The sequence below is a fragment of the Caenorhabditis remanei genome, chromosome II (genome assembly GCF_010183535.1).
Source record: "Caenorhabditis remanei strain PX506 chromosome II, whole genome shotgun sequence".
In the NCBI taxonomy this organism is placed as follows: domain Eukaryota; kingdom Metazoa; phylum Nematoda; class Chromadorea; order Rhabditida; family Rhabditidae; genus Caenorhabditis; species Caenorhabditis remanei.
The window spans coordinates 18,797,009-18,814,897 of NC_071329.1; the positions used below are offsets into that span (position 1 = coordinate 18,797,009).

Sequence of the window (17,889 nt, forward strand, 5' to 3'; positions counted from 1 at the left end):
ATTCTCATAGTGCACCTTGACCAAAATCTTCTCAGTCAAGTTTTTTGCTAAAAATGTGGTTTCCGACATGAAAAATTAGGTTTTGAGTAGTTTTTCACGGCAGAAATGGAATTTCCCGGTTATTTTTATGTAAAAATCACACTTTTGCGATAAAAATGACTAATTTATTCATTTTTTTGCGAATTTTCCTATTGATAAGCAACAGTTATGAAGTAATCAGATGCTAATCTTCTCTATATATCTATTAGCATAGGGTACATAACTAATTAGTAAGGCGATTAACAAGTCAATTAGCTCCCCGACAGGTGTTCTGTCACACATTTGTGAGATACGGTGGAAATTTGCCGGGATTAACTCTATGCATATTGTGGGAAAAAGTGACGTGTGGAGGAGAGGGTCTTAAGTAATTGACAGGTGGTACCAGGGATTAACTATATGTGCATAGAAGGACCTCATTGCATGAATAAACGTATTTGCATAGAAATAGGCAGACATTTTTTATCTTCCGTCATTCTAATTTTTCAGTAAGCAGTTTTTTTTTGTTGCTGGAGAGTTCTAAAACGGGACAAATAGTTTTTTAGGTTACCGAAAAGTTCGAATACATGAATATCAGCCCAAAATGGATGAATATCGATATTTTGACCGATTTGAATGTTTTCCATCTAGTCTGCTTTGAAAATTACCCTTTTATTGAGGTAAATTCAATGCAATCCGATAGTTTTAAGTATTTCGAATGTTTAGGACTGATTTTATGCTATTTTCTACGATTTCACACAGAAAATTGCAATTTTTAGTGTGAAAATTGGCCAGAATCGATACTTCTTGGTATTTTACTTTTGCTCAGTATTTCAGCTAAATTCGTATATTTTTTTAATGATTTAAAGCTAGAATTTGTGATTTTTTCAAGAAAGCAATGGAACATTTAAAATTCTTAAGGATTTTTTGATTTTTGTCAGCATCCATAATGAAATGAGTGTCGTTAAACCAGTAGCCAAGATTCTGTGCTCATTTGACTAGCAGAATCACCAGAATTTTATATTTTTCGTGTCAAACGGTTTCTGATGCTCCAAATTTTTTGTGGACAGTTCCAAAACAATGCAAAGTGGTGTCTGAAGGAGAGGATCTCAGGAAATTAGACAACTGGTACCAGGGATTAACAGTATGTGTATAGAAGGGCCTCATTGCATAAAGAAACGTATGTGAATAGAAATAGGCAGACATTATTATTACATTCAGTCTTTTTTTTCTAATCGCTTTTTTTTTGTTTATGGACTAAAACGGTACAAATATCCCTATGTACTTTCCAAAATCAAGATCCTCTCTCGATTCGCCTAATCTCCAATTGCAATCTCTCTTCCCGTTTGACAGACATTTTCCTCATCTCCTCAAAAAATGAGTGTGTGACGTCGATATTTCATTTTAAAGAGGGAAAATTGTGTTTGTACATATATTTTCAATATTAAATAGATAGATTACATAGTTTATTGATAATTATTTTCACTCAAATAGAAAATTGTATTTAAATTATGATATGTTTGCATTGGACACCGTTTTTATTAATGGAAAATTCCGTATATTTTCATATTTTTATAGCATTCACTTGTATGTATATGTTTCAATTAACATCAAATATCGATTTCTGGGAATTACCAAAAGGCAGGAAAGATTCTATCAGTATATTTTCAAAATTAAATTGATAGATAACATAGTTTGTTGGTAATAGGAGATGAAATGCAAATTTCATGTAAATTAAGGTCTGAATGCATTGGAAACCACTGATTTTCGGGGAATCTCATTTAATTTCAATGGAAAAGTGCGTATATTTTTATATTGTCATATGAATTATCATATCAGGACACTTTTTTTTCTTTTTTTTCGTGTTGTCCAGTCCGTCACTGTTTCAATAGAAATGTGCTGACTAGGGAAAGGATCCCGAGTCGAGATATATATCACTAGAACGGAAATTTTGCGCTGATTTCAAATCTGTATTTCAAGTTTGCAAAACGATTCTGTGAAAAAAGTTATTTGCGTTTTCGTAGCTTCTCAGTGAAAAAATGAGCATTTTCAAGACTCCTAAAAATAACGTTTTTCTCTTCTTTTTTTTCAAATTTTTTTGTGCTGTAAGTGTATTTCCAATCATGTAGTTTGTATTGTTTGTCTTGGAACGGAACTTCAGAAAATTTTCAGACAAATTTTTTGTAGATGCATCATTTTTGAAAATTTAAGAAACTCGACAAAAAATTTTCTGAAAATAAATTTTGAAATCAAACTATGCTAAAATTATCTTTACAACCGCACTCATACGTACAAAACAAAAAAAATTGAAAAAAATATGGAAATCGTTAATTTTGAGATTCTTGAAAATGCTCATTTTTGCACTGAGAATCCACAAAAACGCCAATAACTTTTTTTCATAGAATTGTTTTGCAAAATTGGAATACAGATTTGAAATCAGCGCAAAATTTCGGTTCAAATAATATATATCTCGACCTGAAACTCCATCTAGACTCGGTATCCTTCCCTAATGAGAAAAAACGTCTTCACTACTTTCTTCAGCATTTTCTTTCTGCATATTTAACAATGTTTTTCATCAGTGTGGCATGTTTTTAATTAACCTGAAATTCTTTTTAAAAATCCTGCTGAAAACAAGTGAAACTTGATATTTTCTGAATTTCAACAAGGTCACTCTCGAAAATGCTTAGAACTGCATGGGACTTTCAGCAATTTTTCTGTGAAAATCGGCTAAAAGCCACAAATTTCGGTGTAGGATTGATGAAAATCGATAGTTTTTGGTATTTTTGCCAAATTTGGATGTGAGTTGTACGGAATGACATTTTTCCATTTCCGGAATCCGGATTTGGAGCGTAAAAAACGAGGATTCCGGATTTTTGAATGATCTGGAGAGTTTTTGATAATAATTAAAGTTTAAAAACTCAGTTTTTCCATACTTGTCAAACGGGCCGACACGGGTCGGCTCGTAACTCGCTTCAAACTCAATATTATGAGCTGAAAAATATACCAAAATGTAAATCTCGACGAGTTCTATATCTGTGATTTACTACGGGCCGTATGGCTATTCGTTAATGTGCCGCGGGCCGGGCTAGAATGGCTTTTTTGGCCATTTTCGCGTTTTTTGGCACTTTTTCCCGGCCCGCGGCACATTAACGAATAGACATCCGGCCCGTATTATATCATAGACATAGAACTCGTCGAGATCTACATTTTGGTATATTTTTGAGCCCATAATATTAAGTTTCAAGCGAGTTACGCGTCGGCCCGTGTCGGCCCGTTTCGGCCCGGCTGACAAGTATGAGTTTTTCCATTTCGAAGGGTCTAACCTATTTACAAATGAAATTATTTATTTCTCGATTATCGAGCATTCCCCATCCCTTCCATCTTCCCCTCCAGACCAATTTCGCGGACTTTGCACCCTCTAAGTCCGTCCGTAGTCCAAATGGCACGCCCTCTCTCTCTCTCTCTCTCCCAGTCCTCCCTCCCCAACAAATAAAAAATGACCTTGTGCCTGGTAACCCCCATTTCTCTCTCTCCCAACCCACTCATTACATCTCTCTTCTCCTCTGTCCCTGACAGATATATACGGCCCCTCCTGTGTGTCCTCTCCGCTTCTTCTCTTTCTAGCTGACCACTCTCTCTGTCTCTGTCTCTTTGTATCCCACACTATTTCTCTCGTCGGGGGGCCTACCCTACTGACCACTACGAACACCTCTGACTAGCCGGGGGGAGACACCCGGCTGTCCCCTCCTTGTTAGCCGTTCTTGCTGACTGGCTGTGGGGTGTTTTTTCAAAATAGTCATTCGAATTTTGAGAGTATACTAGCCTAATCCTGTTTTGATCCCAATTTTTGTGGGAATTTTGGGATTCGTGACCTAAAATATTTGAATTTCAACAGTTTTGAACAATTTCTGGGCTCCATTTCAATATAGAATCTCTTGTAAAGCTTTAAATTGGGTTTAAGGATCCCTAACTCAGGAAAATACTGATTTTCAACGTTTATACATGATATAGAGGCTCAGAAAAACAAAACAATGCATAAAATTATACATTTTTTGCTGGATTTGCATAATTTTATCATACATTAACCTCTTTTCTATACATTTTTTATTCTCGACCTCGGAATCTCAATTTTAGTAGTTCAAAACAATACTTCAGCTTGTCAGGACTACATTTTGAAGGATGGTTAAGGTTTTAAGCCCCCCACCCTGAATTTTCATGTTTTAAACCTTAAAATATATGAAAATAGGTAAAACTGATGATTTGAGACTATTAGCGTTGTTCTCACCGGAATTTTATGTCAAACGTTGATCTTTTTCCTGATTTTTCGGTTAAAATCGGTTTTTTCCAGTCTCAGCCTGTTCAGAGACACCCGTCTGTCCCGTTTTTGCTGACTAGGGTGTTTTCCAAAATGATCATTGGAATTTTGTAGCTAATACTGTTTTAGACTATTTTGGAGCCGAAATTTGATATTTTTGAGAAATATTTTTGTTTAATTTTGATATAGAATCTCAAGTAAACCTTTTTTGTGTCTCAGACTTGTAAATAACCGTTTTTAAATGTCAAATTGTGCTTTAGGTATCTTAGCTTTGGAAAATACTACTGTAGGACTCAATTTCAGTTTTCCGATCATTCTTATATATAAAACGCATGTGGAGTCTGTCCATCTGTCCCAATGTCCGCAAATTTTGAGAAATGAGAAAGAAAAGCGGCCGGGCCCAAAATCGAACTTGCGCTTTTTGCGCAGAGACCGCCGCCTTGGACCACTCGGCCACGCGGATACATTTCTGAGAAGGTGAACAAGTAAATGAGGAGAGGCCAGCCGGATGAAGCGCCGAAGGCGCGGCAGCCAGGCTGGTAATCTTATAAACAAATTTCCTAGAAATCCCTCATTTCCAAGATTCAGTTGATTCCTAGTACGTGACACCATTATTTCCAGAATTTCCAGCTGCCTTTTTAATCCAATAGACTTAACACCTGGAAATCCCTCATATTAGACAGTGACTCATTCGTTTTCGCCATCCAATTTGACACCAGATATCGATTTCTGGAAATTTCTAGAAGCCAGTGAAGATTCTATTATCATCTATCTAAAATTAAATAGATAGATAGCATAGTTTGTGGGTAATTGTAATATTATTTCCACTCAAATAGAAAATGTATGTAAATTAAGGTCTGAATGCATTTTATTGTCATATTTTCATATGAATTAACATATCAGGATACTTTTTTCTCTGTTTTTTCCTGTTTTCCAGTTGCTTCCCCGTCACTGTTTCAATACAAATGTGTTTTAATGCATAGAAAATGCTAAAATCTAGCTGAAAATGCTTCAAAACTCAATTCCAACTCATTTTTTCCCTCTGTCCACTTTCGCTCTCAATGAATGCGGGAAACGGGAGCGAGCAGAATGAAAAGAGCAGAAAAGAAAAAAAAGTGCACTTGTAGTCCTGAAAGTGCTTCTGGACTTTGGCTTCTTTTGGAATATAGACATGACTAATTGTGTTAAGCTTATTATAGAAAACTTGGCAAGTTCAGATTTTCTAATAAATAAGCTCTAATCAGGATATACCCCTATGAAAGTACAAAATACCTGCATTTTCCGGATTTTACTGGAATAGAATTGACGTCTGATTCATTTGTTTTTTTGGAGTGTCTGGCGGATCTTTGACGCATTAATCACTTTTGGAAGCACGTAGACACCTGCACTTTTTCATATTAAATTCAATTTCTATCGGTAAGGAAGGTGTTAATCTACTTTGATACATATTGACGTAAAACATGGTCTAGTAGACTCAAAATTTGTCTACTCTCTATTTCCTGTCTGATATTCATGTGTTATGCTATGAAAAGAGGATTATAACAGTCTTAAAAACATACCGTCACGCTGGTTGAAATAATGTTCCGTTTTCATTGTTTGTATGTTCTCTTTTTTTTAAAGCTTGTAGGTCTCCTAATGATCTGGCGCTCCTTTGACGCTTCCCCACTAAAATCAATGTTTGTGTTTCTTGGCAAGATTTACTGATCCATTATCTCAATTATGTTACTTGTAAAAGACAAATTACGTTGTCTGGCGCGCCTTTGACGTTTTTTACTATCGTACAATATTTTGGTCCTAGAAAACCGGTTTTTAACAAATAATAATTAGTAAAACCCTGATTTTCAGCAATTTTTAGCACTTCTTGATATTTTTCCAGCTTATAAAGTCTAAAATTAGACTCAAAAATTGGAAAATTTGGAAATTTTCAGACGCTGTCGCACGTTTGGCGCGTTTTTCCTATATCATAAGTTGGCCATTGGAAATTGATTTTACACCAAAGTGATCTAAACGCGTCAACGGTTTGCCAGACTTTTGTAAAAATGCGTTTCGCTTACTATAAATGCGTCTGAGGCGCGCCATATTGGGGATACATCGGATAGACATCTACAACCCAGGAGAACTTCCGGACATCCCGGCAGACACACAGACAGAATAAGAAAATGCCCTCTAAACCAATTTCCAGCCAATTTTCGCTCTTTTATGCTCGAAATGATTCATTTGGACACTACTTCCGGTACTTGTCACCCTACAAACTTCTAAAATCAATCAAAATGTGTACTCACTTCATTCATTCAGCCCCCCCCCCCTCTTATCAATCACCCAATGTCAATCAGTCAGACAGAGAGAGAGAGAGAGAGAGAGAGAGAGAGAGAGAGAGAGAGAGAGATAGAAACAGTCAAGGCCACCTCTCTCTCTCACTTGAGACATACATATTAGCAGTGAGTACGTGTATTTCTATGGAATCGAGATAAGAATCTTCCCATCCCGATTCATTAGTAGCGTCTGTGTCCATTAGCTGCTGGACCATTTTTCTCTGCGTCTCTCTCTCTCTCTGTCTCTTCTACTTCCCAATTCCATTCAATGCTTTGTTTGGCCATGACAATCGAGGGGGCAGCTGGTTTTTCTTTTTCATTCTCTCGTCTCCTCACTCTCTCCTATTAATTTTTTGATCTACATCAATAACTATAATTTTTTTTCAGAAAAAAGATCATCTCAACTTGTGACTTGGGAATGGTATCGGAAGTGACATCAACGAGTGGAGCAAAACCAGCGGAGGAAGAAGAATGGGAGGAGGTGAGTGTTTTTAGCTGGAAAACTGAGAAAATTTTAAAAATTTGGAGCATTTTCCGCTAAAAATAAGCTTGATAAAATTCCGCTCATTTAGAATGTGAAATGATTGGTTGTTTTTTTTTCAATACCAAACAGGATTTAGACTATGTTTACTGAACAATTAGATTTCGTGTCAGATTTCACAGAAAAATTCAGAATATTTGGAGCATTTTCCGCTAAAAATGAGTTTTTAGGTCTAAAATTGATAAAATTGCAGATTGATCAAATTTATGCACTGAATCCTTCTGGTAAAAAAGTAACTAAGAAAGCTATAACATTCCAACGCTATTAATAATAGTGTCATAATTTATGATAATATTATTATACTATTGCTGCACCGTCGACTTATATGTTAATTAATTAGTATATAAGCCAACAATGTTCTTTTTTGATTTTAGTTTAGTTATTCACATTTGTTTAGTTATTCCGGGCCGAGCCTTGTCTGCAAATTTTTTTGCAAAAATGTCTAACTTTCGACTCAAAAATGTGAACATTTTTTATGTATTTTCAATATATAATTTATTTCTGATTGTTATGGGACGGTTAGTATAAGTATAACTATGTCGACCAATTGTTGACTCTCTAAACCAACAAAGATCAAAGACTATTTGTGTTGAACAAATATCCAACTTTGTAAATAGCACGTTGTAATTTTGTTAGTTATGATGGGAACGAGGAGTTTTTAGAATTTTTGAATCAAAAAGTTGTCAACTACAAATATGGAGTTCTTGTTTTTTCTTAATAATTAAAATTAAAAGCAATTAACTCAATCCCAATTTTTATTGTTACTTCTTCTCTCTTTCTCTCTATTCCCTGCGTCATACCTGTGCAAACATAGAGAGCCTATCTATTTGACCAGTTGGTGGGTGTGAAGTACATTCTGATAATAATTATTCCAACTGATAACACTATTCAAATAATATAGAAACTCAATATGACAATGAAAATGCGGGAAAATGGGGTGTCTTGAGGAAATTGACATGGGAGGGAAGGAAATATAAATTTTTAACTGCTGAGATTGGATAGAATCGGTTATATTCATTTTGTAGATCAAATCTAGCTTTTTATTTTTGTAGTTGTCAACTTCTCGATAGCTCCTCCCACTTTTGAGATATGCGCCTTTAAAGTTGGAAATTCGAAAAAATTGAGGAAAGCTGCCTAAATTAGTCATTTTTATCGCCAAAACATGATTTTTACACTAAAATAACCATAAATTTCTATTTCTGACGTTAAAAACTACTCAAAACCCTATTTTCCATGTCGGAAATCACATTTTTAGCAACAAGTTGACCGAGAAGGTCTTGGTCAAGGTACACCACTATGAGAATGGGTACCAGGGTTCGATCCCGCTTGGGGTCAATTTTTTCTAAATTTTTGATTTTTTTTGTTTTTGATTTATTTTCCTTATGGATGAAACCTAGCTTTTTATTTTTGTAGTTGACAACTTTTCGATAGCTCCGCCCACTTTTGAGATATGCGCCTTTAAAGACAAAGGAAGCGTTGTCCACACCCCAGCCAAGTTGTCAACTACAAATATATGTAGAATTTTAAGTAGATCAGTTTTGTGACAGATTATTTCCATTTTTCCTTTGTTATCAATAAGTTATAGCCAATTTTTTGACAAAAATTCAAAATTCTGAAATTTTGCAGGAGCACATTTGCCAATGGAGCCGGTGTAAACAGTCGACTGTTCACTTTGAGACAATCGAGGCGTTGTTGGAACACGTAAATGAAAAACACATTCCAACACGACAAAAGTCAAAAGAGGATGGACTGGAAGCGGTCGTGTGCAAATGGGCGAACTGTGAGATGAGCACGACGAGGGGCGATTTGAAGAAGAAGGTGAGCTATATTTGATTTTTTCAATAAAAAAATACAATAGGCAAGACGTAGAAATTCTGAATATTTTGAGCCAAAAACCAAGGTGATAGCTTGAAAAATAAGAATGTTACAGTGTTTTGAAGATTTTCGAAACTTTTCGAAATTTTTAGTTAGAAAAAATAGAGCTGTAACTCACAATTTGAATGAAAACGTCATTTTCGGAGTCAGAAAGTGAAAGGCTTTCAGAAAAGTATGATCATGTCTAGGTTTAGGTCCCACCACGAAAAACAACAAAAAATACAGTAACCCAGAACTGCTATTTCTGCTGTAATTCTGTTAGTTTTGACGCAATTCTATTGAAATTTTTATTTTTGAAATCAGTTTCCGGAGAGCTTTCATAAAAGTATAATCATGCTTAGGTTTACTTCAATTTCGGTCCCACCACAAAAACTACAGTAACCCGGAAAATCGTGGTGAGACCCAACTTGCTACAAATCTCAGCATCATTATATTTTTCTGAAAGCTTTCGAAACGTTGAATTCAAAAACCTAAATTCCATTTTGATGGTGTTAAAATAAAGAGAGTTACAGTAGAAAAACAGATTTGCAGTTCTGGGTTACGGTAGTTTTCGTGGCGGGACCCAACCTGCACAAAACCATAGCATGATTATACTTTTCTGAAAGCCCGATTCTAGCCCAATTCAACTATCTTGATTTCAGACGGAATGGATGAAATGCCACTTCAAAACGCGGCATGCGCGAAGTGCAAAGCTGTTCAAGTGTCTATTCGATGGATGTGACACACTGAAAGCGACAAGTCAAGAATTGGAGATTCACGTCAGAAGATATCACTCCATGAAGCCGAAGAAGGGTGATTAATTGAGGGAAACAACAAAAAATGGGGGAAAAATATCTCAAAATACTGGAAAAATGCAATTTCTGATGCCTAATACCTTTGAAATCTAAAATAAATTTCAGAAAAGAAACCATCATTACCACCGGAACCGGAGCCCACAAACCAGATCTTTGAAATCCATGGTTTGGGAAGAGTCAGTTGGAAACCAGCACCAATGTGAGTTTTAAGGGCTAGAGAAGGAAAAATGCGTCTGAGGCACCCCAGGATATCATTTTTGAATCCAGCGTGGTTTTAGCTTTTAAATGAATATAATCATGACTAGGTTTGGAGCAAGCTGGGTCCCACCACGAAAACTACAGTAACCCGAAAAATCGTGGTGAGACCCAACTTGCTCCAAACCTAGGCATGATTATACTTTTCTGGAAGCTCTTGAAGCGCTGATTTTAAAAGTGTAAGCCTAATTAAGATAGTGTCAAATCTTGCCCCGGTACTTTTTGCGAATCCTAAATTTTTGAAATTTTTCGAAAATCTTCGAATTGTTGTAGCTTTTTCATTTTCAAGCTATCAATTTGATTTTTGGCTCAAAATATTCGAAATTTCATTTCCAGTGTAACCAAACCAACAATAGTGGAGTATTCGGATGGTCCACGCTACGTATTCCCGGATGGATATGTGAAAGCCGACTTGGATTGTGATGGAAAGCCATTGGCAGACGATGAGTACTGGGCACAGGTTCACTATTTTGATTATGAGTGAGTTGAGAGTCAATTTACATAAAATAGGTGACCAGATTCAGAATCATCATGATTTCAGCTTTCTTTTCATATAAAATTTGAAGATTTTGGACAAACAAACAGACAGATAGACAGTGAATAGCTTCTAGGTGTCTATCTGTGTGTCCCGATGTCCAGTGTGTCCAAATTTTGTATCATTGGATAGCTGAATTCATCAGGATTCTGAATCTGTAGGCAAAATACAACAATTTTGACATCCCGGACAATCAGACGCACAGAAAGACTGCTAGAAATCGTTAAACACTGTTAAATAGCTTCGATATCCATTAGGGTGTCTATCTGTGTGCCCCGATGTCCAGGGTGTCCAAATTTTGTATTTTTGGATAGCAGAATGCATGAGGATTCTGAATCTAATCACTAATTTATCTATCCAATTCCAGCCAACTCCCCATGGTACCATCCACCTCCAAATACCAATACAACATGCCACGTGGCGCCTTCAAACGGGCGGAACCAAATCGTCCGACACGGATTCGACGGAAAATGACCGAGGAGATGATAAAGGCAAGAGATGCCAGGAGGAGGAAGGAGGCGGGGCTTCCGCCGATAGATGCCGTCAGGATACGGATGCCGTGGAGGGAAGAACAGAAAGACACTCTATGCAAACAACTCGAAAAAGAAATCTCTCCACCACCAGATTTCATTGAGGAAGCGAAGAAAGTGGAGGATATCGATAGTGATATCGATGAGATGCCGAAACTCAAAGCTCATTATGAAGAGGATTCAGAAGTGGAGACGAAGGAGGTAGTGGAAATGACCAGGACACCCAACAAGTCGTCGACGACGTCGGAGCCAAGGACGCCCCGCCAGAATTCTGAAGGCACGCCCAAGAAAACGGCTCCAAGTACATCAGTAAGATTAGAAGATTCTGAATCTGCCACCGCTACAGATTCGGGTTCCGATTCGACAGCTGTGAGGACTCCCAGAAAACGAAAGATTCTGATAAAACGACTGTCTCGAAGCGTTGCCAAGGATTTAGAAGATTCGGATTCAGAATCCGAAGGTGTCACGCCGCCTCCAGAAATTCCGGAGATTCAAAAGTCACCCCAGAATATGACGGCTCCGCCAGCTACAGAACCCTCGACGCCCACTAAACGCCCAACACGTACGTGCAAAATGAACATGAGCTGTCTATCCGAACAAGACGCTGAACTCGTGTGGAAAGTGATTCTGGAGAGCCCGATGAAAGAGAATCTGAATGCAACTCATGAAGTCAAGAATTCTGAATCTTCCAAGAAGATCCAGAAGGTTCCAGAGTCCAGGAGAACGAGCCCACGGAAATCTGAAACCCCTGTGACCCCCAGATCCCAATCTGACGCATCATCTATTCTAGTGAAGAACCTGAAGCGCCCAACGTCCCCTAGAAAACCGTCTCCCTGTAAAAAACGACCGTCCCGAGCGTGTCGAGCACTTGGAAGTATGGAGGAGGTCCCCTTCGATGTGGAGATTCAGCTAGAAGTGTAAGAACACAGCTGAAATCAAAAATTGTAACAAAAAATCTTTTTTGTCACATTTTGAACCGTTATCTCTAAAAATTAATGTACTGGAACCTCCTGACTATGAAAAGTACTGTTTTTGAACTAAAAGAGACAATGCCAATTAGCCAATTTTTGACCTAAACTAAACCTCAGAGAATTCTTAGCCCTAAAATGTCAAAAATGCATTAAAATCCACTAATTTTTAACCTATTCAATTATTATAGAAATTGTATTTGCTATTCCAGATACCCATTTTCCTCTATATTATTGCCAAACCTTATCCCCCTGCTACCCAAAATCCCTTTCCCATTATTATACGTGTTCTTATTATGTTCTCTTCACATTCACCTTTCATGTTCCCTTCCCAAAATGTCATTCAATCAATCATCTGCAATATATGTATCTCTACTGTTGCTCACAACCCACCTCTCACAATTTTCTGTCTTTAATTATCTATCTAATTGTCATATATTTAATTATTCCAGTAATAAATCAATTTGGTTTCCACTAGATGGATTTAAGGAAACAGTGACGGGATCTCAGACTATTTTAGGCAATCTCAGTCAATCTCTACACTATTCTAAAGGCGCATATCTCAAAAGTGGGCGGGGCTATCAAAAAGTTGTCGACTGGAAAAATGTGTAAAATTTTACATGAATTATTTTTGTAGTTGACAACTTTTTTCTAGAAGCAGCGCGGAAAGAGTTATGAGTCCAGACAGAAAAGTTACTAAAGCGCGTCACAGGCGCCCCAGCCTTCATCCGATTGTTCCTTGCCGCTGTATGCATATTGTAAAATACCAGATTGCGCCTATCTGTATTTTAGCATTTCTGTCTGTTTTTGGTACACATTTAGTTTATGATTGCAATCATTTATTTCCCGGTATAGCAAGGAGAAGGACTTGCCGTCCTTCACCCGCACCAGTATAGAAACTAGAATGTCAAGAGGAGAAAAGGGGACTCTCGGCCGGCCGCTGGGTTGTTTACGCCCCGCTGAGCCGAGAGCAATACGTCATCTCAGTCGAGAGAGAACCCGAGGAAAAGAGAGTAGAGACAGGTCAGAGACTGGCCTGTGACATCCTCCCCTCTTTGGAAAGAAGGTTTCGTCCTCGAAACTCTATGTAAGAGATCAAGTTAGAGACCACTTTCCGAAGGGTTTCCCTAAGGCTCTCCCCTCCTCTCGAGAACTGCTTCGTCCCGAAGAGTCAACCAACTTGGAATTAAAAGTGGTTGAGAACTTGCGGTGAAACAGTCCAAAAGAGCCTAAAACAGTGAAACAAACTATAAAACAACATAAAATACACAAAAATAAACAGTCGTCATCAAGGTCTCAAATACAAAAATCAGATTCTCATAGCGTCTTATTGCCCTAATCTTATCTAGTGACCGAAGTTTTGTCAAACTGGCGGCGTTAGGAAGTTGCGGTAACATACAATAATAAACTATGATGTTTTGAGGCGAGTATCTACAAGAAGAAAATCAAACATTCTAAAATTAAAAATTTTTGAAGCTGTATTATACAATTCAATTAACAATTGGGGGGACAATCTTCTCAATTATTGGTTCTATTCAAATCAGACTCATTTTAGCTGTTGAATTTTTGAACAGTCAATTACTTAATAACCATGCGCTTCCGCGCATGTGCTCATCCGCTCATTATCCTACACTCACACTAGTGACTTTTTGTCTCAACTAGGGGTGGGAAATTTCTCAAAATGGTATTAAAAAAATTATAATTATATTGACTTTCCTTTCCGGCATTGAAGATCCCTTGACAGCTTTTCACATCAGGCCAATCCTTTTCCAGTGATTGAGGCCAAAACAATCCAAACCAAAATCCGCGATCGATTGAAATCGAGAACATCGCAACTGCATTGCACTGAGACTGACGACGATGAATATTAGAGTAATATAATAGAAGTTATAGAATGAATAGTAGAAATGGGTGGGTAGTGGGGGGTTCAAATGGGGGTGGTGGGTTCCGTGGGTGTAGCGGTGTAGTGGTAGCACTTCAGGACAGATTTGAATCCTGCGACGACCTGAGTTCGCAGATGATAAAGTTGAATAATAGGGCGCCAACTTTATCACCCTACTCGAGGTGGGACCTCCATGTAAAAGGCATGAATGCGCCTGCTCATCCTTTTAACATTTCAGTCTGTTTTTGGTACACATTTAGTTTATGATTGCAATCATTTATTTCCCGGTATAGCAAGGAGAAGGACTTGCCGTCCTTCACCCGCACCAGTATAGAAACTAGAATGTCAAGAGGAGAAAAGGGGACTCTCGGCCGGCCGCTGGGTTGTTTACGCCCCGCTGAGCCGAGAGCAATACGTCATCTCAGTCGAGAGAGAACCCGAGGAAAAGAGAGTAGAGACAGGTCAGAGACTGGCCTGTGACAATATATGTACATAATCACTCCATATGATTATAATATATGTACACATTTACATATGTATGACACCCCCAACTGATTGAATATTCTGATTTCCGTTTTAGACACTTCCTTGTGTTGTTTCAATGATAAAAAGATGAAAGAACTGCGATTATTTTTCTCAGTGGCCTAGAAAACTCGAGTTTTGGATTTCTAGGCCATGTTATATATTAAAAGACGCAGAATGTCTTTGTGAATCTGTTCATGTTTTCAGAATCAAAAAATTTTGAGTTTAAACCAAGTTATGACGGTTCAAAGTTGATGGCCTAGAAATCCAAATGGTGGATTTCTAGGTCACCAACTTCAAACCGTCGTAACTTGCGTCAAACTCAATATTTTTTGATTCTGAAAACCCCAATGTGTTTAAAATGTCTTCTTGCATATTTTAATGTAACATGACGGTGGCCTAGAAACCCAAATTGTGTATTTCTAGGTCATCAACTTTAAATCGTTATAACTTGCATCAAACTCGATATTTTTTGATTCTGAAAGCACTGATGTCTTTAGAATGTAATTTTTTCCATTTTCAGATTATAAAATATTTAAAAAATCTTGTTAACAAATCAAAGTTTATTAAAAACTAATTTTGATGGGGATGGAATTAACATGTGTGATCGTTTTTGTGTGTGTGTGCGTGTGTAGTGAAAAAAAACCAAATTGAGGGAGGATTCTGAAGCAGAAAAAAGTGGGCGGAGCGAAGAGACGGACGGACGGATTCTGACGATGACGTGGATTTGAGAGAAGCGGAGAAATTGATTTTTTAACAAATTGAGAAGGGAAGAAGGAAGGATTAACGGCGACCCTGAAATTATGAAAATTAGGTAAAAATTATATGACTAGAAAGCTGAGGACGTGAGGATTCAGAATCCGTTTACAGAATTTAGATTGGAAAAAAATGAAGAGAGTTACAAAGCTTTGAGTGGGAAGATACCATCTTCTGAAATTCAAATCTGGAATTCAAATCGGTGCAACTCCCTTCATTTTTCTTCAATTTAATTTCTGTAAACGGATTCAGAATCCTCACGTCTTCAGCTTTTCAGACATATATAATTTTAGTGGGTAGGATATTCGGACACACAGACAGACAGACAGACAGACAGGCAGAGATTGAAAAAAACAGACAGAGATACAAATAAGTCACTTTAAAATCGTTATATCTCGAGTCAAACTGATCCGATTTCAAAAATTCTAACGGATTCAGAATTCTCACGTCTTCAGCTTTTTAGGCATATAACATTTTGGTGTGCGGGTGGACATCCGGACAGACAAACACACAGACACACAGACAGACAAACAGAAACCGAGATGAGGCAGGTTCTGAGGTGGTCCTACTGGCTCGATGTCTGGACATCTGGAAATCCGGACACACAGACTGACATCTGGACATCCGGACATCCGGACTTTTGAACACAGACACACAGACAGACATGTGGACATCTGGACAGACAGACACACAGACAGACATACAACAACCGAAATAAGTCTGGTTCTGAGGTGGTCCTACTGGCTCGATATCTGGACATCCGGATATTTGTACACAGACACACAGACCGGACATCCGGACACCCTTTCCGTGGACACACAGACAGACGCCTTACCATCTTCATGAGGAGTCTACAGATCGCCTCGTTCTCCTGTTGAGCGCGAATCACGCGCTCACCCATCTGAGCGCGTTTTGCCAGACGTTTTTGCTTAAACTTTTGGTTTTTTCAAGGTATTTTTCAAATTTTAATAACGGATTCAGATTCAGCGTGAAATTCTGAGTCGAATAGTATCAAAAAACTGAAAAAACAACTGAAAATGAGAATGGCTGGCGCGCCTTTGACGCGTCTACTCACCGTTTCCTTGCACAACGAAACGACGTCTCCCAAACGACGTGACGGCTCACCCAAACCGTCCTCTTTGAAGTCATCTGAATAGGAAAAAAATATTTTTGAAATAGGCTCCGCCCCTTTTTCTCAATAGAGCGCACTTACTGAAGGAGAGCCATGTGCCAGCGTGTGCCACGTGGAAACACGAAATGACTAGCATTGCGGCTAGGAAGAGATGAGATGGAGACGAGAACATTAACATTTTTTTGAGAATTTCGAAAAGAAATCCCAAAAAATTTGGTCAAAAATGGATTTTTTGGTGCTCGGTGAGCTGGGTAACCCTGAAAAATTGAGATTTGCAAGGCCTGGAGAAGGAAACTGTGAAAAAACAAGTAAAACATCAAAAATAAAACATTTAGAGCTTTAAAATGAGGTAGGTATGGGTCCCACCACGAAAACTACAGTAACCCAGAACTGCAAAACACGTTTTGAGCCGTAACTCTTCTGACTTTGACGCAATTTGTATAAAAATTACACCAATATGTTCAGAGCGCTGAGACGGTTTTAATGAGTATAATCATGCTTAGGTTCACTTCAATTTGGGTCCCACCACGAAAACTACAGTACCCCAGAACTGCAAATCGCGTTTTCTACTGTAACTCTACCAGTTTTCACTGGATTTTTGTAAAAATGTTATATGCGAATTCAGCGTTCTAAGAGCTTTCAGAAAAGTATACTCATGCCTAGGTTTGACAGATGTTGGGTCCCACCACAAAAACCTGCATTTCCGGGTTACTGTAGTTTTCGTGATGAGACCCAACTGGCTCCAAACCTCAGCATCATTATACTTTTCTGAAAGCTCTCGGAACGTTGAATTCAAAAATACGAATTTCATTTCGGTGGTGTTAAAATGAAGAGAGTTACAGTAGAAAAAGAGATTTGCAGTTCTGGGTTACTGTAGTTATCGTGGTGGGACCTAACCTGCTTCAAATCCAGTCATGACTGTACTCATTAAAAGCGTCTTGGTGCGTTGAATCGATTGATGTAATTTTTGTAAAAATTGCGTCAAAACTAACAAATTTTCAGTAGAAAACATATTTGTAGTTCTGGGTTACGGTCGTTTTCGTGGTGGAACCCAAATGGCTTCAAACCTAGTCATGATTATACTCATTTGAAAGCTGGGATCACGCTGAGTCTGAAAATCATGTTCGAAATGTTAAAGATGCTCATCTGGGGCTCCTTTGACGCGTTTGTTTTGTTATAATCGGTAAAAAGCAGCAGGAAAGTGCCCTAATTTACAAATTAAGTCATCTGACATGTTTTTCCGGGTTCCAGACTTTTTAAAAATGCTAAAATGAAGTTTGGGCACTGGTTTAGACCGAAAATCTCAAAATTTTTATAAAAATCCACGACGTCAAACTCAGAAGACGTCAAATAATCAAGAAGAAGACGTGTTGAGCAGGAGCGAGGAGCACACCGAGAGTGATGACAAAAACCCATTATGCTTAATGAATTTTAGAGGCGCCCCCTTTTCCTGGTGA

The 17,889-nt window shown here is 37.9% G+C and overlaps 1 protein-coding gene and 1 pseudogene across 2 annotated transcripts; one reads left to right on the forward strand and one right to left on the reverse strand.

Moving 5' to 3' along the window:
• The first annotated feature begins 4,819 nt into the window (after nt 1-4,819).
• Nucleotides 4,820-12,093, forward strand: GCK72_007929 (annotated as a pseudogene). Its single transcript has 7 exons — nt 4,820-4,869; nt 7,030-7,123; nt 8,810-9,001; nt 9,700-9,850; nt 9,958-10,051; nt 10,444-10,587; nt 11,010-12,093. Coding segments are annotated over exons 1-7 (1,809 nt in total).
• A 3,234-nt stretch (nt 12,094-15,327) lies between these two features.
• GCK72_007930 (uncharacterized protein) lies at nt 15,328-16,610 on the reverse strand (the record flags this gene model as incomplete). The annotated part of the gene is made up of 4 exons (XM_003097118.2): nt 15,328-15,339; nt 16,136-16,228; nt 16,376-16,449; nt 16,514-16,610. 4 exons carry the CDS (start codon nt 16,608-16,610, stop codon nt 15,328-15,330), a joined length of 276 nt encoding a protein of 91 aa, XP_003097166.2.
• Between the last annotated feature and the right edge of the window lie 1,279 nt (nt 16,611-17,889).